The 27669-nt window shown below is 44.5% G+C and overlaps 1 protein-coding gene across 1 annotated transcript in view; it reads left to right on the top strand.

Annotated features, from left to right (window-relative positions):
• Positions 1 to 25949, top strand: part of pcp4a (Purkinje cell protein 4a) — a 31685-nt gene extending 5736 nt beyond the window's left edge. The window contains exons 2-3 of the mRNA XM_066651419.1: positions 21922 to 21973; positions 24785 to 25949. Of these exons, the coding sequence (XP_066507516.1) occupies positions 21922 to 21973; positions 24785 to 24918 (186 nt within the window). The 3' untranslated portion in view covers positions 24919 to 25949. The remainder of the gene's footprint in view (positions 1 to 21921; positions 21974 to 24784) is intronic.
• Positions 25950 to 27669: the final 1720 nt, after the last annotated feature.

Genomic DNA, 27669 nt, shown 5'->3' with positions numbered 1-27669 from the left:
AGCAGACTTGCTGTAAATTTACAGCAATTTTTTTTACAGTGTAGCATTGGGATGTAGGTAATTCCAAGATGTGGGAATTCCAGCATTGTGTGTGATAGAAAATCAGAGCAAGCTAATGGTGGGATTAGTTTACCCAGTCATGGCATGTTTCTCTGCCCTAAACGTAATGCCACCCAAATTCACCACGTGTTAACTTTGGCTGGCGAACAAGAATGGGATGCGAAGTAGCGCCTCGTCTGCCGCAGGGAGCAAACACTGGATGTAATCAGGCCTGACAATTGTTTTTTCGTACATTATGGTCCAGCGGTCCTGCTGCTTCCACATGGATAAAGAGGAAATATACAAGCTGCTCGTATGAAAGAAGGAAAGCTCAGGGATAGATGAGAAGACGCAGTGGAATGGGAATTTAGAGAGGAATGATTTTTCATCACATCGTGGAACAGCAGTTACACTGACTCTTAGCGGACGGCAGGTATCAGGCATTTTGTCTTCCATTTAAACATTGACTGTCCCCATGTAGGGGACCCGATCTGTGGAGCGGATTGTCGCTGCCCAATTAAAAATCATGTATGTCAATTTTTTAGTTCCTTTCATCATAGTTGTCCAGCTCATTGTGTGAACTTTTTATGAGGAATGGATCAATAGAGATGCTCCAAATTTACTGGGAATAAATCTTTTTACATTGACTTCTATAGTAAGTTCAGAAGCTCTTCTCCTGTAACGTTACTATTTTTGGAGATACATATTTTTCATTGGACAGGATAGGCCTGGACAATAATTCAATATATATATATATATATATCGCAATATAAAATGTTTCAATAACGATATGATTTTAAAACACATTTTCAACATTTCAATATACATTTTTACAGCACCTGTTGCTGTAAAATGAACCTGACATTCGTTAAAGGGTGCTGTCATCAGTTTGGCGCACTCCATTTAAAATACAGGCGGTCACTGACTTACGACGTTGATACGTTCCTACGTCGTGTCGTAAACCGATTTTCGGTGTAAGTCGGAACATACGTACATACTGTACGTAAATAACATACTGTAAGCACTTATCCTATCCTAACACCTATCCTCCTCGGTCCCGAGCCGCGTAACCGTGTATTCTTCCGCCGCGCACACCAAACACGAAGTTCCCGTTACGACGTTTACGACGCAAAACCACTTAAGTCGAAACAAGGCTTTATACAGTAAATGGGAGATGTGTCGTAACCACGAAACATCGTAACTCGGGACTGACGTAACCCGAGTTTTGGCTTTACAAAGCCAATAGTTTGATTTTTGATGGTGGTGTCATGTTTCTTGTTTGTTTTTGGACGTTTTTCAGTGGAGTTTATACGGTTCGTATCGATATCGGAGTTGTATCGTATCTACCAAAATTAACAAATATATCGTGATATAAATTTTGGGCGTATCAACCAGCCCTAGTACAGGGACCAGGATTCACCCGTCTACCACTTTCTGAAGTTAACGACTGGCCTCACGTTTACTCACGTGAAATATTAGAACAGCGTGGTTATAATTAATCACAGTAAGGGTTAAATATGTTGATTTGGATCACGTTTAGTAATGATAGACACTGCTTTTGCTAAAACATGGATTCACAGCGGCAGTGCTTAGAAGACTACGCTGCAGGCTGTCTACAACATGCAAGTCCATTTTACATATGAAGCTTTTGGACATGCTCCTAATAAAGAAATATTTACATTTCTGAGCTGTAATGTGTATTTTTTCAGTTAATTTTTAATGATATCATCAGAGAAATACAGTCTTTTCCTGTTCCTGAAAAGTTAGCTTTTTGGAGATACGTGTTTTTAATCAGACTGCGACAGTATCGAAATAATAATAACTTTCATAAATATACAACTCATGCTAAATCATTTGTTGGTTGAGAAAAGGTATCACTCCGTTAGCCGTCTGCTCGAGTGGAGCTACCTTGGCCACTGCATGTGATTCCGTGTTCATTGGTTTTCCCACTGTGTTCATTGGCCAATTTTCCAGCAATAAGGATCCGCAGTGTTGGCTCTGACAGTTGCCATCAGTGCTCCCTTCAGATCGAACTCCTGGGAACGCTGTCCCTTTTCCCAGAAGCCCCAGCGTCTACAGCTATACATGGTATCGACCCACCTGTCACATCTTAGAGCCATAATCAGCAAAAAGGGATTTCTCCAATGCTTCCTTTCTTTAACCCAGAGAAGTCAGATGCTGTGGAGATTACTAGCAATTAGCAGAAAGGCTCAGTTCTGTGCCAGAAGCAACGAGGCTGGTCTTTTCTCCGAACCGTCTGAAGCCCAATCGGCAGATTAAAGGAGAAGAGAGTGCGGAGAGAGTGAATTAAATCCCGCCTCGGAAAGCCAGATTCTGACAACTCTGATGGAACTGGAAAGAGAGGAGCTGCGAGTAGAAATGAGGCCCGCTAGCAAGGCAATTAGCTCTAAACAAGTACTTCACAGCTCTCTCTTTTATGACTTGTCAGCTCCAGACGGAAGACCACTCGCTCGGCTTGATAATAACATTTGAATACACCCAGACGGAGGGACTTAGTGTCGCTACTCTCCTAATATAGACATACAAGCTTAAATACCCTTTTACAAGTCGGTTTCATTGTGCTGTTTCTAGCTCTAAATGGTATAAGCAGCAGTTCAGGCCCCAAAGCTACATGGGGTGGAATGAGCATGTCATTTTTTTTATTTGTTTTGTCAATCTTTATATTGGCAAATACGCAATTCATGGATGACTTTGTTCCCAAGAATGTCCAAAAAGCAGCAGGTCGATTTAACGTATTTGAAGTTTAAGGCTTGTTTCCAGTGTTGATTACTTGGGGTTTACTTTAGAAACAGCTCGAGCCAAAAGTAAGTAGAAGCTAATTCCATTAATGGAGTTTATTGATTTTAGAGAGGTTTACTTATCGATTTCGTGTAAGCGCCCCCGCCACTGGAGGTGCATGTGCCATTGTGCTCGCAGTAGTGGAGTTTGCAATGTGCAGGTCCCAAGCCTGAATAAATGGGAGAGTTGCAATGCATCCGGCATAAAACCTACGCATCTGTGTGGTATGCTGTGAGGTTTTATTAATTTATCGTGCTTACAGACTCTTACCCTGATCAAACACCCAGTAACTGTGACTTCGGTTATGTATAATATATTATACTGTAACATGTCTGAATGATTTTGGGGCTTATTAGATTTGGGCTGTGTTCTGTGTTCGTTTGGACTGCTTTACTTTTTCATGGGCTCTGACTGGGTCAGGAGGAGCCTAATGACTGTGGCCTACAACACTTAAAAATCATATAGCTTCAGCTTTTTAAATATAAGGCTTATATAATGGTTAGAACACTACACTATACTAAACTATGAAGTGTGAAATCAGGAGCTGGTTGCAGGGATGGAGAGCCAGTACTTATCAATTAGATTATTAGGAAAAAACTATTCACACCAACAGTGTTTTTCATAAGTAGTTCACACAGAAATGACTAGAAAATCCTCAGAAAACCTGCAGGAGGCTGCCGTTGATCTCAGAGTTATAAATGTATGAGATAAAAAAACAGAACCGCTCTACGGCTCAGGTTTAATTTTGTGTGCGATGCTGTTTATCGGTGTGTGATCACAATTTTTTAAAGTTGTAAGCCGTGATCAGGGAGTTTTCATTTAAACAATAGGGCAGCACAGTGGTGCAGCAGATTAGTGTCACCGTCACACAGCTCCAGGGACCTGGAGGTTGTGGGTTCGATTCCTGCTCCGGGTGACTGTGTGTGAGGAGTGTGGTGTGTTTTCTCTGTGTCTGCGTGGGTTTCCTCCAGGTGACTGTGTGTGAGGAGTGTGGTGTGTTCTCCCTGTGTCTGCGTGGGTTTCCTCCGGGTGACTGTGTGTAGGGAGTGTGGTGTGTTCTCCCTGTGTCTGCGTGGGTTTCCTCCGGGTGAATGTGTGTGGTGTGTTCTCCCTGTGTGTGTGTGGGTTTCCTCCGGGTGACTGTCTGTGAGGAGTGTGGTGTGTTCTCCCTGTGTCCGCTTGGGTTTCCTCCAGGTGACTGTCTGTGAGGAGTGTGGTGTATTCTCTCTGTGTCTGCGTGGGTTTCCTCCGGGTGCTCCGGTTTCCTCCCACAGTCCAAAAACACACGTTGGTAGGTGGATTGGCGACTCAAATATGTCCGTAGGTGTGAGTGTGTGTTGCCCTGTGAAGGACTGGTGCCCACTCCAGGGTGTATTCCTACCTTGCGCCCAATGATTCCAGGTAGGCTCTGGACCCACCACGACCCTGAACTGGATAAGGGTTACAGATAATGAATGAATGAATGTAAGCAATAGGAAGATGGCAGTATCCGGTTTCTGCATTTATTTGTTATAGTACAACATACAACGACATACCTGCCACGCTAGTGCACTAGGGGCACTGACACACACACCTAGATCGGCAGCCACATTCTTAAACATTCCTAAACGGTTCTTTGACCGAAGCCATAGAAGAACCAAGTGATGGGTTTTTAAACCTTTAAAAGGTTCTTCACACTCACACATCTCTTAAACAAACATGGTTCTTTTTGGAAACAAATATGGCTCTTCTCTGGCATCGCTTTCAAACCAGTGCTCAGGGAGATGGTCGAGGGGATCAAACCAACAAACTCCTGATCCTAAGTCCACTTCTCTAAGCATTAGTCAATGGCTGCCCCCTCTTGAGCATACGAGCATCACCACACACGAGAACCTTCACCCCTAAACACTTTCTTACTCAGCATACGTCATGATAGATTTAATCATGGATCCCACAGTGCACCGAATAATTAGAGACTCCTCTCAAATACTCTGCAGCCTCTCCACACCACCATCAACAATGCCTGCATTTGCCGGTGGCAGAAAAGTCGCCGAAGGTAGATTGAGCAGTAAATATCTGTGACAATGCTCTGGGAGGAGGGGAAGGACAGGGATGGAAGGATAGTGTGTGTGAAGATAATGAAACTGCTGAAGGAGGATTCTCTTCTCACTGACTAGTGTCCAGAGTCTTCAAACTGGCGCAGCTGATGCTTCAGGGCAGAGGCTTCCTACTGACAACATGAAGGCTTGCCACTCAGAACATGACAGGCTATAGTCTCCGGTCAGGGGGCCTTCACGTGTTCGGACAAAACCGAGTGTGTTCTGTGATGATGAGAGATCTGGAGCGCTGCTGAGAGTGCGCTGGAGCCAGCCGGCTGGGGCTGCCGCTGCCGCTAAATATTTGATGAGGCCATGCTTTTTGGATCATTAGTTTTGCTTGGATTATCTCAACAGGAAGAGGGGGGGAAAGCAAGGAAGAGTCTTGCTAATCTGTGGATTCCAACAGAAAATAGGCCGTACTAAGGCTGAATAAAACAGATCACAGCAGGCTAATTCAGGAGACGCATGGTGCAATAGCAGTAATTAAATATTCAAAAGACGAAAGGGGCCTGTCGATCATTTGTTCACCTCTGTCGCAGAATTGCACAAGCACTTGTCTCCCATTGTCTTGTCTCTTTCCCTTCTTTCCGAAATCTCCAGCTGCCATTCTCTCCTTCTCTCTTTCCTTATCTCCTGTGTTTATCCTTCGGGGAGTGAAAACGCATGGAAATATTTACATACGACTCTCAGGTTCCCAGAGAAGGAGCGCCTGCTACTTCTCTCTGTGCCGAGTATGAAATTTTCAATCCAACCTTAAGCTCATTTAATCTCTTCTATATCTTCTATGTGGAATCAAGCTCAGGCAAAGTAGGGATACCACGAGCTGTCTGGGAGGCCAAACAGCCCAAAAATGGGTAAAAACAAAAGCAAAAATGGGTAAAAACCATCTTTGTGCAGTCTTCAGGCTCTTCTTCAAGGTCGTCCCAAACTTTGCTGCTCTGTCTCACTGTGGCATTTGTCAAAGTGACTGTGTGAGCGTTTACACATGAATAGACTGAAGCAGCCCGGACAACAGAGCACTGCAGTGCGGACATCGCCATCTCCAGAACAGAAATTAAACGTTCCTGTGTTCCTTAAAACACAGGGTTGAACAGTTTGCAGCCCGTGATTTTCCACGTCCTTCCACATACTAATAAATACGTAGTTTGAACCAGTTTATGCTCCATAGAGTGGGTCACCCACATGAGGTCCATGTTTAAAATAAGTTTTTTGTCCCAAGGGAAATATCTGAACAGTTGGAAGCTTAGATATTAAGGATATCTATTGCTTGGGGTAGCATTTGGCTTCGCTTCCTTTCACACAGACAGTATTTAATACCTGATTCTCCAGGTTGTAGATGCTGAGAACAAAGCCCTTTCCCTGTAGCTCTGGATTCATTTGATAATTTGATTTCAGTGTGAAACTCAGATTGGACAGTTCTGCTGAGCTGGCGTGGTATGAAGATCCAAGTCTTCTGAAATGGAGAAATGGTGCTGACCCCAAGAGTCCGGTGGCAGGAGTGGATTTTAATTAAAAGGGTTGCGATTTGGACTGATTCAGACAGTGACACCATTGCTGTATTTATAAAAATATTACTCAAACTGACATTATTCTCCTGGTACATTTACATAAATATTAGTTGCAGTTTGCAACATAAACTGACAGATCATTATGAAGCTGTGTTTAGCAGATTGAACAGTCTCCACCAGAGGGTGCTATTAGCAGTCACAAGGTGAGCGTCATTGAAAGAGAAGAAACCCACACTAGCAGGAGCTCTGTAATGCAGGTATGTATAAAATTACAAGTTTATGAAGTAGAGCAACATGTGTACTACTATAAAAGTGTACATTACAAAGGCCAATTTAGTATAGTCCAACATGCAAATGTAGAAATGGCTTTAAACATAAATGGAAATGAATTGAACTGAACTGGCTTATACCGGATGATGCTCTAATAATGCATTTCTTAATTTCTCCATCTCTCTTTCATTAGGAGGCCCTCTACATGCACTTCACTTTGTGTTCTTTGGTTTGACATGAAAACTGTCCCAATGACTTGGTTAAATATGAGAATAATCAGTAGTTACAGCGACACTGACCCCTCTTACTCTTGTAATTCATACAGATCGGCCTTGCCCCAGTATTTTTTGACATGTTTATAATGGCCCGAGAGTCGATGCTATGTACGATAGCCTCCATCTTCCATCTTGTTCATTCCATTAATCGGAGCCATCTGTTATCCTTCAAATGTGTCACTTCGGCTCCGTACGAACAGGAGGCTTACTCCTCTCTCTCTCTCTCTCTCTCTCTCTCTCTCGCTTTTCTACTGGAGTCATCTGTGGCCTAGTTGAGAGTCTCCCCTTTAAATTGTTAATAGACATTGAGTACAGCATGGAACCCTCTGGAGTGCTCAAGCTGCCAAAAGACTCAAAATAGCTCCACAAACCGTTCGAAAAAACAGGGGGAGGAAAAAAAAAACATTATTTATTTATTTTTCTAATCCCCTCACTCTTTTAGTGCTGGAGGAATCACTGGGAGATGTAAGAATGTATTTATGCAGGGGTTTTGCCCCCCCCCCCACCCCCAGTGTCTGGGGTTTTGTTCATTTCATTTGCATTTCCCGTAGATCAAAAGCAAAGTGTCTGCCTCTTGATGATTTGCATTGACTCTCTGAAGGCGTAAAGGTTCTGTGTAAACACCGAAGTAGGGCCCAAGTAGTGTCCAAGAGAATGTGGCTGTGGCGGCTAGAGGATGTTGTGTTCCTAATGCTTTAGAAAAGCACTTTAACATTAAATCCACCTCCTTGCTTCTCCACTGACCATATTGGTGCACTTTGTAGATCTACAGTTAAAGACTGTAATATATCGGTTGCTCTGCATACTTTATCAGGCCATTTTTCATCTTGTCCTTAAATGGTCAGGACACCCACAGAGAAGGTATGATTTAAAGGCTATGCAGCAGCTCTATGAAAGTGTCAAACAAATAAATACAGTGGAATTTAAGTTCCTAACTTGTGTTTATTGATAGTCAGAAAACTTGTTATTTCTTACTAATTCAAGGAATAAGGTTTAAAAGACCGTTGGTCTCCCCCCCCCCCCCCAAACTCTAATAGGCGTCTTGCCTGTGACGTAGATGGTGGACAACAACTCTAGAAGCTGCACTTAATTTAATGCAGAATGACGAAAAGGTGTGTTGTTTTTGGCTGCAATCATTCAATGTACAGTGGGACATCTGTGAACAAATGGCCCAAAGATCCCAAAATATCCAGAAAATGGACTAAATTTGTCAACTTTAAACGGGCACTTTGGAAAGGACCTTCCGCTCACTCCGTTATCTGTAGCTCATTTCACTGGCGCTTTTCCAACAATATGGGCATGTAAGGACACCAACGAAAGGTGTTCAAGAGCCTCTGTAACATGGAGGTAAACAGGGTAAGGACACTCACTTCGCCTGTTTTAGTTGGTGTTAGTTAGCATTAGCTTGACTCGCTAAAGTCGGTGCTCAGATTATACTCGGCTACGTAGCTGCATTACGGAGGTTCATAGTGTCGGATGAATTCGAGTTCGACTTCGATCACATTTACAAGAATAACGGTACCTCTACATTTGAGTTTAGCTTATTGCTAGGCTATTGTCATGAATAATGTTGGTTATTTAGCTAGATACTGTCATAACAGTCAGTCATAACGGTGTTTTACCGCGACGTTGTTCAGTTGTTGTCCACCAGTGACGTCACGGTCGCGTTCGAGATTTTCCGTAGAGAGCTCGGGTTTTTCCGTCAATTTAATAAAATTGTCAGTTTTAAAGCAAATTAAGCTGCTATTTTCATTTTAATTCATACTTATATCTGTCAGTAACTACAATAATGTCCAATATTCATGGAGGTCCATTTAGTGGTGCTTAGCCTTTAAGTGGTGGATTGATATAATGCCGGTGTCTTTCTGGGTAGCGGATCAGACACAGCAGTGCTGCTCAGTAGGTTTAAGCCAGACTTTTATAAGGCATTATAAATACATTCATGAATCATTATGAATGTGGGATTCATAGGCTGTGCTTCATTATATCTGCCCCTTGATGAAAACAACCAGCAGGGATCACTAAGCACTCAGAGAGATCAATGTATTCAAAGGTGCAGCTAACTGCAGCTTTATGAAGCTAAAGATTAACATCGTATCGGGAGGGGCTCCTCCAGGATTAGCACTGGCCCACAAAGCCCAGGAAAGTCGGGCACGGAAAGGTTAAGCCCCGAGGTTTCTGCCTCGCTCTGCTTCAGATGATGAAAACTGATAAGCCTTTATGGAAGGTGATCGCTAAGCACTCTGGGAGTCTAATGGACTTGAAGGTGTTGCAAACAGCAGTTTAATAAGCTTAAGATTAAGGTCAGAAATACATGAAAGCATGTGCACTGCTTTGGTGGTTACCATTCTCATCCAACTGCTCCTATCTCCATGACGACAGCAAACAGGTGGACAATTTTCCTGTTTTTATTCCCTTGGTTTTTTTTTTCCGTTTTCAAAATAGCAGGTATTCGTTTACCCAGTGAACACTGCTTGGATTGTGCGATGTAGGAGACGCGGTTAGTGGTCGAAATGATGTAGTACTTAAGGCCACTGCTTTATCAGGTGAGTCAGATAGGAACAGGTTAAGTGTGCTCAAGCTGGCATGATTCGCAGTGGCAGTGCCAGGCGCTGTCCTGAAGGGCTGGGGATGCTGAGCTCAGTGCTCTCGGGTTAAATGTGCCGCTCTGAGCTGAATGCCAGGCTCCGCAGGCGCCACAAATCTCTCTCTCGCTCTTTCTCTGTGTGTGTGTGTGTGTGACAGGACACACACACCTCCAGCACACCAAGCGAACAAGCCACTGGCTACAAGCCTGAAATGATGGAAGAGATATTGTTCTGTCACCTCACTCACTGCAGATTCTCAACAAGCTGCGCTTTGCAGGGACACTCAGCTCTCCACTATCAGAGAATCAAAATTGGTTACAGAACATATCACAGTGCTACAGAGCTGTATAGTGAGACCCCCGCCCCCCCACCCCGAGCCTCAGTCGCTCCCGCTGCTCGGTCGGCTGTTCTACCTCCCCGGTTCTCGCCGCTTATCTGTGCCGCACACTACTCTGCAGCTCTTGAGCTCTCCAACTTTGTTTGCTCCACATTCCAGCGGGTCCACATTTGCATCACACTCCAAAGCCTTTGTATTAGCAGTTTAACACCCTGCAGCGGTGCACAAAGGTGGGATAAATTCAGGGAGTCGCAAGTAGCAATTCTCAAATCCTAAATCAGGTTCCGATACAATTACCTGAACCAAGGTTGAGTTCTGCGATTACTGGGCATTGACAGTAATCAGTATTTCTATGTGGCACATACCAGCAACGCTAATTAGCTGAAGCTAAACTAAATTAGGACGGCACGGTGGTGACTGTCTGTGAGGAGTGTGGTGTGTTCTCTCTGTGTCCGCGTGGGTTTTCTCCGGGTGACTGTCTGTGAGGAGTGTGGTGTGTTCTCTCTGTGTCTGCGTGGGTTTTCTCCGGGTGACTGTCTGTGAGGAGTGTGGTGTGTTCTCTCTGTGTCTGCGTGGGTTTCCTCCGGGTGACTGTCTGTGAGGAGTGTGGTGTGTTCTCTCTGTGTCTGCGTGGGTTTTCTCCGGGTGACTGTCTGTGAGGAGTGTGGTGTGTTCTCTCTGTGTCTGCGTGGGTTTTCTCCGGGTGACTGTCTGTGAGGAGTGTGGTGTGTTCTCTCTGTGTCTGCGTGGGTTTTCTCCGGGTGACTGTCTGTGAGGAGTGTGGTGTGTTCTCTCTGTGTCCGCGTGGGTTTTCTCCGGGTGACTGTCTGTGAGGAGTGTGGTGTGTTCTCTCTGTGTCTGCGTGGGTTTCCTCCGGGTGACTGTCTGTGAGGAGTGTGGTGTGTTCTCTCTGTGTCTGCGTGGGTTTTCTCCAGGTGACTGTCTGTGAGGAGTGTGGTGTGTTCTCTCTGTGTCCGCGTGGATTTTCTCCGGGTGACTGTCTGTGAGGAGTGTGGTGTGTTCTCCCTGTGTCTGCGTGGGTTTCCTCCGGGTGACTGTCTGTGAGGAGTGTGGTGTGTTCTCTCTGTGTCTGCGTGGGTTTTCTCCGGGTGACGGTCTGTGAGGAGTGTGGTGTGTTCTCTCTGTGTCCGCGTGGGTTTTCTCCGGGTGACTGTCTGTGAGGAGTGTGGTGTGTTCTCCCTGTGTTCGCGTGGGTTTTCTCCGGGTGACTGTCTATGAGGAGTGTGGTGTGTTCTCCCAGTGTCCACGTGGGTTTTCTCCGGGTGCCCTGTGAAGGACTGGCGCCCCCTCCAGGGTGTATTCCCGCCTTGCGCCCAGTGATTCCAGGTAGGCTCTGGACCCACCGCGACCCTGAATTGGATAAGGGTTACAGATAATGAATGAATAAACTAAATTATAGCGAAGCATATGCTGAGTTTTATGGGGGCCTGTCCTTATGAGTGTCTCGTTTATCTTCGTCAATGACATTGAGGCTGTGTCATAGACCTATGTCTAGAAACAAACCAGTTCTTATGGATGTGCTCAACAGAGCTGTCTATTCTTGAGTCTGACTCTTACTGTGCTCATTCTTTTGACTGCTGGTGTCTCCTAGTAACAGGAGAGCATGTATTTTCAAGCCCGTTTGGTTCAGCAAGTTGTGTATTATATAATACCTACCCAATTTTCATTGTCCATAAACGTCTACAAAAATCACTTGGCACGTCTTTAAAAACCCAGTCCTTTCATAATCTGCTACGATTTTTAAAATTGGGTACAGTATCCAAGGCTTTACAGGGACATATGGAGGAGCCGGTGTGTGAACACACTCCGTTTCCTCTGGGAGGGAGCAGAGCGGCGCTTTGGTCCAAACGCGTCCCAGCTGGGATCCCGGCTCCAGAGAAGAACTCATTATTTTCTGCAATTACAGAGCCTTATCAACAGGATTCTCTGGCTTCTCCCGTTTTATCTCCTCTCCGCTGGCTGGTATCATCGCTTGATTTCCCTCCAGCTCCCCGACCCATGAGGAGAATATGTTTTTTTAGGGCAGGAGATGTGGGTGGGGCTCCGTGCGCCCTGCTCCCAAAGCCAAGCAGAGGCCTGACTCATGGCTCTCTAGGAGCTTCCTCTCCTCCTTCAGGCTGGTGGACTCTCCCATGTTCATTCACACTAGTAGCTCCAGTTGGCGCCTGTTGTGGACACTTCACACCATGTGCAACATGCTTATGCGGCTGATGGTCAATTAAATGTAATGGGAGATCTGTTTGTGCGATGGAGGATGGTGTATCCGTTTGGTTACATATATGGGCATTTCACACCACAGGCAACAGGCTCTTGGAAGAAACACGTAGCCTGAAATGTAACAGCTAAGTTACACGGAGAACAGTCTGATAAACAAATGGAATTCCGTTATTAGGAGTGTAGTCCATGTGTTCGTAGGAAACATTGATAACGGTACACTCAGATAGTCCACAGTGTCTTGTTGCTCATTTTACCATCTAGTTTACCATCTACACTAATGTTAACTCAAGTCTCTTGTTACCTTTTAAACTGGACCTGTTTCCCAGCCATAGATTTGATACTTATATTGTCTACTACTAGTTTCTACTTTACTACTAGTGTCTACTTTAAAACCCACACTGAAGACAGCTGCCACTGCAGGGCACCTGCTCCACTCAGCTTGGCCCTACTCTGATATTAGCTTTTCCATTAGACAAATGTTGTGCCTGTTACCTGGACCTGTTATGTTGTACCTGTTACGATGAAACGCGGACATCCAGCACAAATTAGGCATTCGTAAAGTCTCCAAGCTACAGCAGAGATCACGTTTGTTTTTATCCGACTCACAATGGCAGCTCGTAAAAGTGGTCTTTTGAAGAGGTTGCGAGAGCTGGACGCTGCAGCGAGGAAGGAACAAACTCTACTGATCTGTCTGAACTGATGACAGAGCTGTGTTCAGTCCCCAACAACAACACGCCAATACATATTGAGTAAACAATGCTTAAGCGTGAACGTTTCCGCTGCCGTTGTTGTGGTTTCCCAAGCCTGCTGTTCCTATTAGAGATGGGGGTTTTACAACACCATCGGTTACATTTCAGAGGGGCTCTGGTAGTGGAAATTGAACCAGGGACCAGGCACCAAAAAGCGAGTAGAGCCGAGTAGAGTCGAGTCGAATATTGTAGGTACCTTACAGTTGGAAAAGCTCCATAACGATAATGTAAAAAGGACATGTATTTCTTGGAGTCAGCATTCAAATGAGTGGCATAGAAGACCTTACATCTTAATCGATGACTTGCTTGGCTGCCATGTTGCAGGATTGTTCCAGCTCCAAGTTTGGATTAGCAGTAAACGATTCTGTGATTTGCTGGCACTTTATAGGAACACATGGTCTTTTTGATGATGGGGCATTCTCCTCCACCCACTACTGCATTCTGCTGATCAAGGCTTTCCCTGTACGCTCCTTGCTGACTTCACCTGAGACACCAGCCCTTACGGGACATTAGCAGGAAGCCTTGAGCTCTCATCAAGCACAATGTCCTTTGACGCTTTTCAAATGTAGTTAAATATACAAGATGCTCTTTTAGACCAGGTCCACATCACGCTGAAGTGCCACTAATTTGATTTTCACTTATGAAAAGTTGTGTGGATATTCAGATCATTTTGTCTATGTTGCTGGATGCTTATTCCCCTCACCTAGCTACACTGTAAAAAATTATTGTAAATTTTACAGTAAAATAGTGGCAGCAGAGTTCCCAGGCATTTACCGTATTTTTACACGAACACTACTATATTTCAAATTTACAGCATATTACTGTAATTGAATAATACAATAATTTACTGTTAATACTGTGATTTACAGTAAAATATTGGCAGCAGAGTTCCCAGCCATTTACCGTATTTTTACAGGAACACTACTGTATTTCAAATTTACAGCATATTACTGTAATTGAATAATACAATAATTTACTGTTAATACTGTGATTTACAGTAAGATATTGGCAGCAGAGTTCCCAGCCATTTACCGTATTTTTACAGGAACACTACTGTATTTCAAATTTACAGCATATTACTGTAATTGAATAATACAATAATTTACTGTAAATACTGTGATTTACAGTAAAATACTAGCAGCAGAGTTCCCAGCCATTTACCGTATTTTTACAGGAACACTACTGTATTTTAAATTTACAGCATATTACTGTAATTGAATAATACAATAATTTACTGTAAATACTGTGATTTACAGTAAAATACTAGCAGCAGAGTTCCCAGCCATTTACCGTATTTTTACAGGAACACTACTGTATTTTAAATTTACAGCATATTACTGTAATTGAATAATACAATAATTTACTGTTAATACTGTAATTTACAGTAAAATATTGGCAGCAGAGTTCCCAGCCATTCACCCTATTTTTACAGGAACACTACTGTATTTCAAATTTACAGCATATTACTGTAATTGAGTAATACAATAATTTACTGTAAATACTGTGATTTACAATAAAATACTGTAGCAGACTTGCTGTAAATTTACAGCAATTTTTTACAGTGTATCTATCACTACCTAGATGCTACATGAATTCACGCTACGACATGAATCCTATGTGAATACAAAGGACCAAATACGAATCAGGCCTGTGAATCACAACAAGGTAAAATATGACAGATTTGATGTCAAATACGCTGCAGTACCAAGCGCATTGGCCTGAGGCATGTGAGTTGCAGACCACTGATTGGTCCAATGAAATCACAAGCAATATCAAAGCAATATAGGGAGCGTTTCTAAAACACACTAATAATCAAGCTAGCCCTGCCTTCTTTGAATAAAACCCAATGCAGAATAAAAATCAAATCAACTTCTCCACTGGATGCTTCATGGTTCTGTTGCAATAAATGAATAGGTTCTCAACCGGGGCAAGGACAGTTCCCTGATGGAAAAACATTCATTTATTCATTGTTGTGTAACTGCTTTATCCAAATCAGAGTCACCTTAGGTTTGTGGATTGCCAAATAAACCACCTGAAAGACCAGTCACCCACTGCAGCATCACAGTTTCACTCTCAAGAGCATTCTTCCTTAGAACCCAAAAAGGTTAAGTTTTGGGTTCTTGATATTGGGAACCAACCATTGTTATCTTCAACCGCTTTAACTCTGTGGTCATCAGCACTGACCTTCTTCGTTTATCGGCACTCTAACCAATAATAATCTGTCCACAGTGAGATGAATACTCACACTGTGCATGCACCAACAACGGCAGCACTGAGCATCTTTTGAACAGTGCTAGACATTACAGTCGCACACAGAAATCTCAGCTTCCACAAATTAAAGAAGGATAAAAAAATAATGACTTGGATGCTGTGGTGCTCAGAGAAATAGATCAGTGCTGGAAGCCGCCGTCATAAAAACAATGGCTTTGAATTGTTGACTGATCCAGGGGAAGGCTCCATAATGTCCCCACAATGTTAATATGTTTTTATGTTCTATGGTCCTCAGGGGCATTCGGTCACACTCACTCTCTCACACACATACACACAAGCAAATTAGTGCAACAGAATGTGCAACACCTCGAGCCATCTGTTTGAGTGGCACACTTTCAACAAAGTGTTTCCTGCTTACATTCTGGACCCGGACCATGGCATGGGCCAATGCCTGGTGCCCCCAGCAGACGCCCCAGCCCTCAGGTCTGCTCCGGAACCTCCTGGCTGAGTGTGCTCAGCTTGGTTTGATCCAAGGCTCATGCTGGAGGTACAAGGGAAGTCCCCATCAAGTCGTTTTGCCCCCAGCGTGGGTTCTAATACTGATACACAGTGCACAATTCAAATTCTGTAAATTACTACTTACTACAGTGTGTAATTGTAGAACTACAAAGTGCAACAATGGAGCGGATACGGGGACGGTGCGTGTAGACACGAGGAGGTCATTTTACATTGAGATGTGTTATGAAAAAAGAGAATGTTTGTTTTCAGGTCTAGAGCTAATCCATTGATCTGCTCTTGTGCAGAGCCTCCTGTGAGTATTGGGACATCCCTGGTTCCTCCCGTGCCTCAGTGCTGCAGTGAGGCTCACACCCACTCCAATTAAATTAATGCAGCTCTGTCGCCCAAGCTCTTATTGTAGCAGAGGCTGTGTAATCACATTTATGTTGAGGATTATCAGCGTTACGGTGAAATCTGCTGGCTTTACACTCTCGGAAAGCCGTTAAAGTGGAGTGTTTTTGACTGGATTTGAGGGGGAATGTGTGAAAGGGTCTTTTTTTTATTGCCTCCTCTCTGTCTTTGCTTAGACGACTTGATATTGGTGAGTCTTCTGCAGTGAGGACTCCCCCTCCACTGCAGTGAACGGGGGTTTTCTCTCTTTGCACATAAAAGCTGTGTGTGTGTGTGTGTGTGCGGTGGGGTGTTGGGGATGTTGCTGCAGGTCAGTAGCTATGTGTAAAAAAACATGTACGCATGCGTCTTCACAGGATTGGGAGAAACATACCGTCAGATACAGTCAGCGCAGCATAGGAACACTGAGAATTACAGCCATATTTCAGAGTGTTTACAAAGAGAGTGAATGAGTGAAAACAAAAAACAAACATCGTGAGCTTGTTTTAAAGCACTGAAGGGCTATTAATAAAGCACTTTATTAATCCCTGAGGGAAGATGCAGGATGTTCAGTGTGTATTATTTGCCACAGAACAGCATGGCGTAAAATGGGATGCTCTGGTGCAGCTGCACATGAGCCTGAGGTCAAAATTCCCAGTGCTATATGTCCATCCTTCTACAGCATCAGGCCAAAGATCAGTGGAACTGAAGTAGTGTATCAGGATAATGGGAAATAAAGGGAAGTGTTACATTTTGAATTTTGGTGGGAGTTGTCCTTTTTGAACATCTTGAATTTCCATCCATCCATTCATAGTCTGTAACCCTTATCCAGTTCAGGGTTGTGGTGGGTCCAGAGCCTACCTGGAATCATTGGGCGCAAGGCAGGAATACACCCTGGAGGGGGCGCCAGTCCTTCACAGGGCAACACAGACACACTCACACATTCACGCACACACTCACACCTACGGACACTTTTGAGTCACCAATCCACCTACCAACATGTGTTTTTGGACTGTGGGAGAACACACCACACTCCTCACAGACAGTCACCCGGAGGAAACCCACGCAGACACAGGGAGAACACACCACACTCCTCACAGACAGTCACCCGGAGGAAACCCACGCAGACACAGGGAGAACACACCACACTCCTCACAGACAGTCACCCGGAGGAAACCCACGCAAAGACAGGGAGAACACACCACACTCCTCACAGACAGTCACCTGGAGGAAACCCACACAGACACAGAGAGAACACACCACACTCCTCACAGACAGTCACCCGGAGGAAACCCACGTGGACACAGGGAGAACACACCACACTCCTCACAGACAGTCACCCGGAGGAAACCCACGTGGACACAGAGAAAACACACCACACTCCTCACAGACAGTCACCCGGAGGAAACCCACGCGGACACAGGGAGAACACACCACACTCCTCACAGACAGTCACCCGGAGGAAACCCACGCGGACACAGGGAGAACACACCACACTCCTCACAGACAGTCAGCCGGAGGAAACCCACGCGGACACAGGGAGAACACACCACACTCCTCACAGACAGTCACCCGGAGGAAACCCACGTGGACACAGGGAGAACACACCAAACTCCTCACAGACAGTCACCCGGAGGAAACCCACGCGGACACAGGGAGAACACACCACACTCCTCACAGACAGTCACCCGGAGGAAACCCACGTGGACACAGGGAGAACCACCACACTCCTCACAGACAGTCACCCGGAGGAAACCCACGCAAAGACAGGGAGAACACACCACACTCCTCACAGACAGTCACCTGGAGGAAACCCACGCAGAGACAGGGAGAACACACCACACTCCTCACAGACAGTCACCCGGAGGAAACCCACGCGGACACAGGGAGAACACACCACACTCCTCACAGACAGTCACCCGGAGGAAACCCACGCGGACACAGAGAGAACACACCACACTCCTCACAGACAGTCACCCGGAGGAAACCCACGCAGAGACAGGGAGAACACACCACACTCCTCACAGACAGTCACCCGGAGGAAACCCACGCGGACACAGGGAGAACACACCACACTCCTCACAGACAGTCACCCGGAGGAAACCCACGCGGACACAGAGAGAACACACCAAACTCCTCACAGACAGTCACCCGGAGGAAACCCACGCGGACACAGGGAGAACACACCACACTCCTCACAGACAGTCACCCGGAGGAAACCCACGTGGACACAGGGAGACACGGGACTCGAACCCACAACCTCCAGGTCCCTGGAGCTGTGACAGAGACACTACCTGCTGCACCACTATGCCGCCCCATGTGGGTTTTTATATTAATTAAAAGTCCCAGAATGAACTTCAAGAGCTGATTGTACCGTCACTGCTTGATATATCCAACTCCTCCACAGGGGGCACTGTTACCACATCATTAGTGTTATTCACATTGCCTCCATTCAAACTTGTGGCTGATCAGTGTAAACAGACCTTTAAATAAAACCATAATCACACCATTCAGAGATCTTATATAGAAAACATATGTTGTTGTTTGTATAATAATATAAGGCTATTTATGCACTGACGAATAGCTGCAGCAGTGGCACACGAGGGCGACTCCCACCGGCTCCGTAATGGCTTCCTAAACGCGCCGCAATAACCGCGCGATCTGCGCCGGGGACCGTGACCAGCCGCAGCCACCGTGGTCTCGCGCAATTTGCAGCACGGTCAGCGATCTGCGAGGGAGAAAGAATAATAAGCCTCCCTCACCCCCACCATCCCACCACAATCCATCGACCGCGCGCACGGTATGAACATTAAGACGAGGTTTATTATGGTTACATAATAGATGTAACCGTGGCGCGTGCACTCACAGGGAAGAGAGCGCGCGGAAAGGAGACTGATGCAACCGTACTTCAGCAGATCGTGCAGCGGTGCGCGCGCCTGCAGTTGTGCAAAAGTATTAAACATGGCTGAAATGTCTATACTCTGATCAGCCATAACATTATAACCACCTCATACAGTCCACTCTCTCCGCTGAACGACCATTACAGACTGGTGTCCGGCTGTTGCTCTGCATACCTTGTTAACCCCGTTCACCCTGTTTTGTTATTGGGCGGTGGATCATTCTCAGCGCTGCAGTGACACTGGCGAGGTGGTGGTGTTAGTGTGCGTTGCCCTGGTGCGAGTGGATCAGACACAGCAGTAGCTGCTTGAGTTTTTAAACCCTGTGTGCACTCACTGTCCACTCTGTTAGACCCTCCCTGGTTGGTCCACCATGTTGATGTACAGTCAGAAACTTGTGTGACTGTCCTCTAATCCTTCGTCAATAATGGACGCAGTGGACATTATTCTCAGTGCAGCAGTGAGGCTGAAGACGCGTCCTTGCCATCCTTGTGCAACTAGCTCGCTAGGTGTTCAGCGTTTGTGTGTTGGGTAGAGCACACGTGACGTAGACAGGGCTTGTGTAAAGTTCTGCAGCTGTCACAGGTATCGACTCCAGTTCTCTTTCTTTTCAGAGCATTTGATTTATTGATCACTATTGGGATGAAGAGTGTTTAAATTAAGTGGCCCACTCCAGCTTTAACGACGCAGAAGTCAATATTTCAACTGATGATGGACGATAATTATGCACACAGTTTCAGCTAAGACTGGCAATAACGAAAAAGTAAAACCATGCAGTGAAACCTGAACGAGTGGGTGTCCTTGTGCTTGAAGAACGACGTCAGCACAACAGCAGCGCGGCCGGCCCTCCCTCCTGCCAACTTCACCCGCAGCTCCTTCTGATTTTGTTTTGTACTGCTCACGCCTGCCTTCTGCCCTAAGGCTCTACCGTATCACTGTGTTTGTATGTACTCTGTGTGTGTGTGTTTGAACGTGTGTATGTATGTATATATGAATGTATTATTCACAACCACAAACACAAACGGCTTCTGATTGTGTGCAGTGTGAGAATGTTCGAGTTTGTGTGTGTGTGTGTGTGTGTGTCAGAGAGAGTGTGTTACCAGGAAGAAGTTCATTTCATGGCCCTAAACGAGTCAGAAATGGAGCCCCAACAATTCCTTTTGAACTGGGATTAACTGAGCAGGGATCCTGCTAAAGTCTGCGGGGCTTTGTTTTTTAGCTGAAGGCAGAAAAGTTCTGAAAAGTCCAGTATATACAGAAAGTTCTGGGTGGGAAGTGCTGTAACAAATCTGTCCTGAAACAGCACTCACTCGCACTGGGGGGGGGGGTGCGTTGGTACATGAGCTTTGCCTGAGGTAAACAAGGACTACTGCCGTGCAGACTGACCAATTAAATGTTTACAGAGAAGGTTATCGACCAATAATGGTAGCGCTACAGTCACACCGTCCAATCAGAAGATTTTAGGCTACTTCACCACGCCTCCTTCTCACTCAAGCGAACCAATCGGAGTAGAGGAGGGCGGGACTAGTTTGTGAAGGAAACTTTTCGAAGTTCTATGTAAGCTCTAGAAAAACAATATCCCGGACGTATGTGAAATTCCGCCCGGACATTTTTTTTAAGTCTAAAAAAGAGGACATGTCCGGGTAAAAGAGGACGTCTGGTCACCCTAGATGTGATGTTATTAGCTGTTAGCTAATTAGCTCTGTTCTGTGGATTTGTGCCCTGTTTTTGGCCATGACTGAATACTTCTAGAGGGGTTACGGTATCTTTATCGGCTGTGTCTGTACTGATCTTTCAGTATCGTAAAAAAGTAAAATCAAGATTAAGCAAAGCCTGAGAATATCCGTACTCTCAGACGGCCCAAATCCCTTCATGTGTCCGCCTCAGGGAACGGTCCATCATTGTCCAGGGCCCGGTCAGAGCCAAGGCTCCCCAAACCGGACAGCGTGATACTGCCACATGAGAAACAAAAGAACCAGCGGCGTCCTGCTGATCGCTCCTGCTTTTGCGATTTTCGCATCACTAATGAGCGGAGGAACAGATGGATGAGTCTGAAAGTGGGTTTCCCCTGCTAGTCTGAGCACAGAGGGGTAGAAAGAGAGGAGCTGGTTCTCTCCGTTCTCTTCCCTCCTTCTTTGCCAGCGGAGCATCAAAGCTGAGCCCAAGTGTTTGAAATTCATTGAAAGTGTCGGATTAATTATTCAGGGCGCAATGTGCTGGAGCGCGATGCCAGTGTTGCCAATGTTGTTTTTCCTGCTTAGGTGGTGAAACACACTCTAGCATACATACATCCATCCAAACACAAACAAACCCAACCGGCTCTGTCCAGAAGCGATGGAGGACAGAGCTGGCCATTTCATGGTTCAGTAGTGAACTGGACGTATCACTTACTGAATTCAAATAATGATATTTTTATTCCGGGGTAAATGTTTAGCCCCTGTTTCACACAAGTTATGGGGCAAGTGTCTTTCAACATCATGTAAATTGCAATATACTACTATGCTAATCAGTGTAGCGCTGTAGCATTGATGACCATTATGTGTAAAATAGGCTTCCAATTTCTTGTGTACACCATTAATGGTGTAAAATGGGGTTTATTCCTTTGATGTGCTCAGGCTGGACTTCCTTATAGATAAACAACACACTGATTACCATCTGCTGATGGACATTTTGCATTAGCCATCATCAGGTCTTTCATTAATGGTCAGTTTCTGACCACAGAGCAAACCTGGCTTGGATATTTGTGGTTGTTGCACTGTTAGCTTTGTGCATTGCACCATAGACAACAGTGAAATGAAGACTGAGAGAGTTTGAAAAGGCATCACTCACCTCCAAATGGAGGCTAACCGAGGCTGTCCCTTTCTAGTGAGGTGAGGAGCTAACGCTAAAGCTAACTGGCAACAGTTACACACCAATGGAAGTACTCTACAACTTACACTCCTCTGCAAAAATTAACAGGAGTTTTACAAAAGTGTTGATTTTAAATGGGGAATTAATCAAATTTAATCGAAATTAACCTGCTCTCTATTCTTTTTTTGTTACAGAGACAAGGATCCGGAGCTTCCACTGGAAACAGCAAACCCTCGGGGGGTCAAGGTACATTTCTCCTAATTTCTTTACCCTGGAACTAAATCATTTACAGCAGAGGAGCAGTCCTGAACTCACTGAAACTCCGGAAGCAGCTCTGGAAGAACCTGTCTTGATAAATCTTGATCAACGATGAGATTGATCTCCCAGCTTCTTCAGCAGAGTGTAATTTCCGTGCTGTACGCAGTGGGAAGTGACAGGAGTCTTATTGCTTAATAAGAGTTTGGAAGCAGAGTCCTATCTCACATGCACTGGGAGTTTTGGCAGGTGTTTATTTGGCAAATTTCTGAATGTTGTCAAGGCATTTAATTCCAATAAACTACAGGATTATTAAAGTTACGCTACCGTAACGACTATGATTTGTTCAGAAAACACATTCTTATTCATCATAATTAGAGATATAAGGTACTTTAAGGCTCACACATTGTGGACACCGTGTATAATCTCCATAAAAAAGATCTTGAAAGGAAATGGTCCGCCCTGAAGCAGTGCCACATGAGCCTGAGCTCTCCTTGTTCAATGCTAAGAGTCAGTTAGAGGGTTATAAAGCCCCCATTGAGCTGTTAAGCTTAAGATGGCACTCCATCCAGTCTATTTGGGATGAGTTGGAGTGCTTTTTGTGATATTGAACTAATCACTTTACTAGACTAGATCACTGGATGCCATCAAATCCTCACAGCAATATTCCAGCTACTAATATAAAGCCAGAAGATTAGAGGCTATTAATCTTCGTTTTAGCAGGTGGTGTCTCTGTCACAGCTATAGGGTCCTGGAAGGGTCCCTGTGTCTGCGTGGGTTTCCTCCAGGTGACTGTCTGTGAGGAGTGTGGTGTGTTCTCTCTGTGTCTGCGTGGGTTTCCTCCGGGTGACTGTCTGTGAGGAGTTTGGTGTGTTCTCTCTGTGTCTGCGTGGGTTTCTTCCGGGTGACTGTCTGTGAGGAGTTTGGTGTGTTCTGTCTGTGTCCGTGTGAGTGTGTGTGTTCCTGCATTGCGCCCAGTGATTCTGGGTAGGCTCCAGACCCACTACAACCCTGAACTTAATAAAACGATGAATGAACCTTCCTTTTAGGCAATGTCAGAGGAGCAGGTGTCAACAAATACCTGGATGAATGTGTGAGCGAACATAAAAGATCAAATGAGTCATTAGGGAAATGGGTAACCTACATTTTTACTTAAATGTAATTACATAATTACACAGTGGCTTACAGAATGAATTACATTTACATTGAGTGTGCATTAATCAGTAATGCTTCTGGAGTTACATAAAGGATTGAATTTACATTTAATTTTGCACTACATAATTATTTCTATGTAATTAATTTTTTTTTTTTTTACATATTTTACCTAATTAATTAAATTGTGTGTTTACATGTTGAAAATTCTTTTTACACTTGTTTCCATGTAATTTAATGGAAAATTGGGCAAAAATATGAAGTGTATATTTTAGTATTTTTGTTATCCATTTATTATTTTAATCAAATTCAAACCATAATTAAAATCTCAGCAGGAAACATTATGTTAAAAATGCAGATATATGATTTTAATCCAAAGCCAATATGTGGCTAGTTTAGAAAATCTGCTGATATTTTTAATTCATTCATTCATTCATTGTCTGTAAGCGCTTATCCAGTTCAGAGTCACACGGTGGATCCGGAACTGACCCAGAATCACTTCTGGAGGTTGTGGGTTCGATTCCCGCTCTGGGTGACTGTCTGTGTGGAGTGTGGTGTGTTCTCCCTGTGTCTGTGTGGGTTTCCTCCGGGTGACTGTCTGTGAGGAGTGTGGTGTGTTCTCCCTGTGTCTGTGTGGGTTTCCTCTGGGTGACTGTCTGTGAGGAGTGTGGTGTGTTCTCCCTGGGTCTGTGTGGGTTTCCTCCGGGTGACTGTCTGTGAGGAGTGTGGTGTGTTCTCCCTGTGTCTGTGTGGGTTTCCTCCGGGTGACTGTCTGTGAGGAGTGTGGTGTGTTCTCCCTGTGTCTGTGTGGGTTTCCTCCGGGTGACTGTCTGTGAGGAGTGTGGTGTGTTCTCCCTGGGTCTGTGTGGGTTTCCTCCGGGTGACTGTCTGTGAGGAGTGTGGTGTGTTCTCTCTGTGTCTGTGTGGGTTTCCTCCGGGTGACTGTCTGAGAGGAGTGTGGGGTGTTCTCCCTGTGTCTGTGTGAGTTTCCTCCGGGTGACTGTCTGTGAGGAGCGTGGTGTGTTCTCCCTGTGTCTGTGTGGGTTTCCTCCGGGTGACTGTCTGTGAGGAGTGTGGTGTGTTCTCTCTGTGTCTGCGTGGGTTTCCTCCGGGTGCTCCGGTTTCCTCCCACAGTCCAAAAACACACGTTGGTATGTGGATTGGTGACTCAAGTGTCTGTAGGTGTGAGTGTGTCAGTGAAATGTGTGTGTGTTGCCCTGTGAAGGACTGGCGCCTCCTTCAGGATGTATCCCAATGATTCCAGGTAGGCTCTGGACCCACCGTGACCCTGAACTGGATAAGAGGTTACAGACAATGAATGAATGAATAATCTTTACCTCAAGTGACTCTGAATCTTTGATGAATTTGACTTTATTTTACCAACTGGTTTCCAACAGACTAACAATGGTGAATAGAGTGTGTGTATAAGAAAAAAAAATTCAGATTAGACGGAGAGATTTATTATTATCTGATGTCAATAGAAAGTCATAGTTGAGCTATATTTCGAATAAAGAAAAGTAATTGTTTAGAATTTGAGACTAAATCCAACAATAAAAGCCTGATCTGCCAGTACACAATACAAATGAATATGGAAATGAACAGGTCACTGATGACTAGGATGTAATATCATGAATATTACCTCATCCACAGATGCGTCCAAGAAGGACGTCCCGGCGGAGGACTTCGACATCGACATGGGCGCCCCCGAGACTGAGAAGGCCGCTGTCGCCATCCAGTCGCAGTTCAGAAAGTACCAGAAGAAGAAGAATGATGTGAAGTCCTAGGCAAAGCTGGGGCGAGTGTGGCCCCTCGGAGGGCCCCTAGAGGGCCCTGAGCACAGTGAGGGCTGGCTGTTTGCATGTGTATTTAACCGCACCATCATGGACCCGAGGGTGGGGGCTAGGGTAGCTTTGGGTACGGGACCAGAGACGTGAAGTGAACCATTACGCTGTCCTTCCCTGTCCAGTTCTGTCCTGTACTATACTGTCCTGTCCTGTCCTGTCTACTGGCATCTCTATGGAATAATAAGTGTCTCTACATTTTGATTCCCCATTGCCTGTTAGTTTTTGGATGAACCCGAAGCTTTCAGTTTCTTTCTTCTTTTGACAGGCATTTGTGTACGTTTGTTTTTTTGAAAACTGCTGTATTTTTTGCTGTGATTTTCCACCAATATGTGGCATTATATTCTGTAAGAAAAATGTATACATAATTTGCTGTAAAATCTCTTCTTCTTGACGGTGCAACTGAGCTTTACCATCATTAAAGAAAGGAACTTAAAATGGTGGCAAAAACCACCGATTTCACCACAGAGGGAGATTGCAAACACCGAGATATGTGAACATTTCTGACGGTGCAGAGTTAGGATTGTCCTTCAGTTGTGAAATGCTGGTTTTCCATCATTTTAAACCAGAGACTTACCTCATGCCCTTAATGGGTTACTTCATTTGGCCAAAGCGGCTGATCATTGAAAGTAAACCAATATATTTACAATTTTTGAGCTAACTCTTTGGTATTATGGGCCCTGAACCATAAATAATATACTTATGTTCTTTGGTTATATAGGGGATGCCTAGACCTATGGTTCTATCTCGCCTTTCACATCCATAATCAGTGCTCCTGACCACTCATCCCACCATCTATCACTTCCTCTCAACTGTAGCCAGTGGCTTCTTCACTAGATATCGTGTTTGTGCTTTACCCTCCGTTACTTCCCACAAAAAAACATCATTTTATGACGACAAATGTGACATGTACCATATTATACTGTCTATCAAATACTTAATATAGAAAGTTAATACAAATAAAAATACTGAGAAAAAGCAACATCATGATTGTCATGTGTTTCCTATACAATGCTATTTGGTTGTATGCTAACATCCATAAGTAGCCAGAACTGGTCTGGAACAGTGTGTCCTTGCTTTCCATCTTTTTTGTTCTATTTCCTTTAGGGAAGTAGTCCAGACGCTTTAGTGGAGCTGTTGTTCAAAGGACACGTTTTCTCCTGAGCTTGCAGTGAACTCGCGAACTCACCAGAGTGTATTGATCCGTGAATGGGAGTTTACCTAATTGTTTTTTAAAGCTGAAGAGAGCCATCAAGGTGGCTAGCTTCCTCTAGTGCTAGCAAATCTGCTGATTACTATATGCTGCGATGAGCTGTGAAGTGGTCATCCTAATGGAAATAATCATCACAAATATGTGGTACACAGCGTGTAGGGGGGGGGGGGGGGGTAATAGGATCTGAGTTTTTGGCTATGCTCTAAGGCCAGGCAATTTACCCATGGCTAAATGGACAGTTGTTTCACATGTCCGTGCAAAAAAAAAATCATTGAGCTGATTACCCAGCAAGGACATGCTAGTTCCAAACTGACCATACTGTATCTTACTCAGTGAGAAAACACTGCCCCTGCCCTATCTGTTAACACAATCCCCCCAGACTGCCTGTAATCCTTCACATCTGTTGTTTAAGCTGCCCAAATCCAACCCAGCGGAGAGTAGCCATATTTAGTCAGTTGTACTGGAGGCATGCCTATTAGCATTGTTTTAAAAATGGGTCTTGGGCTGCCTCTGCACTGCTCCAGAAAGAAATGTCCATTTAGCTAAAAGAAGACTTTTGAGGAATGTAACTAACCTCAAATCCAGCCATGTTCTGTCCTTCAAACATGTCTGTGGAGCTCTGAAACTGATGTTAACAACTTAATATTCCAACCTAAAATATTAGCATGTTGCTAACTGAATACAGAACCCAACAATTACCTGAAATTACAACAAATCTTTCACTTACAATGTAACTTTATTTACTTTTAAAAAATGGTCAAAAATTTTACCTCAAAATGGCTATTGCAGCTACTGAAATCAGTCTGTTCATAAATATTTCTGCTAATATGTGCAGCATGAACCATATCACACAATGTAAAGGCACCATGTAATGTTGATATATCAAAAATGGGGATATAAGGTACTGCTCAGCCAGCCAAAATATGCTGGTTAAAGCTGGTGGTTGTAGAAGAATAATACATTTAGGTCACCAAATATAAGTGGGCAACTAGAAAGCCTAATTTTGACTATTTCTTTCAGACTAACCCAGTGTCGGCCGGATATTTCCAAATATGGTAAACAACTGTTTCATTAAAATACACAAGTCCGTCATATACATACTGATCACACCAGTATCACTTTGCAAGGAAGCACTGAACACCAGATACCTTTTCCAAGTGTGAGATTTTCATACTATAGGACTATACGCTTTGTACATTACTCATATCTGAACTATGAACTACTCTCAGCCTGAAAGAGAGTCATCATGTGGGAGTGTCCAAGCCTACAGAATCTAATTCTGATCTTTACAGAGGAAAAGGAAAATCTAAGCACAGTGGCGATCAAACAGCCAAAAAATAAATAAATAAAATAAAAAAGAAAGTAACTCCCACATGCAAGAATCTACAGCAGAACAAGTCCAAATCAATATCTGTGATTCATCACTCTTAAGCTGGACACGGCTGATATCTGGAGACAGGCACAGCTCATATTTCTTCTTG

Source organism: Hoplias malabaricus, chromosome 18 (genome assembly GCF_029633855.1).
Source record: "Hoplias malabaricus isolate fHopMal1 chromosome 18, fHopMal1.hap1, whole genome shotgun sequence".
Lineage (NCBI taxonomy): Eukaryota > Metazoa > Chordata > Actinopteri > Characiformes > Erythrinidae > Hoplias > Hoplias malabaricus.
This window is presented reverse-complemented; position numbering and strand designations above follow the sequence as displayed.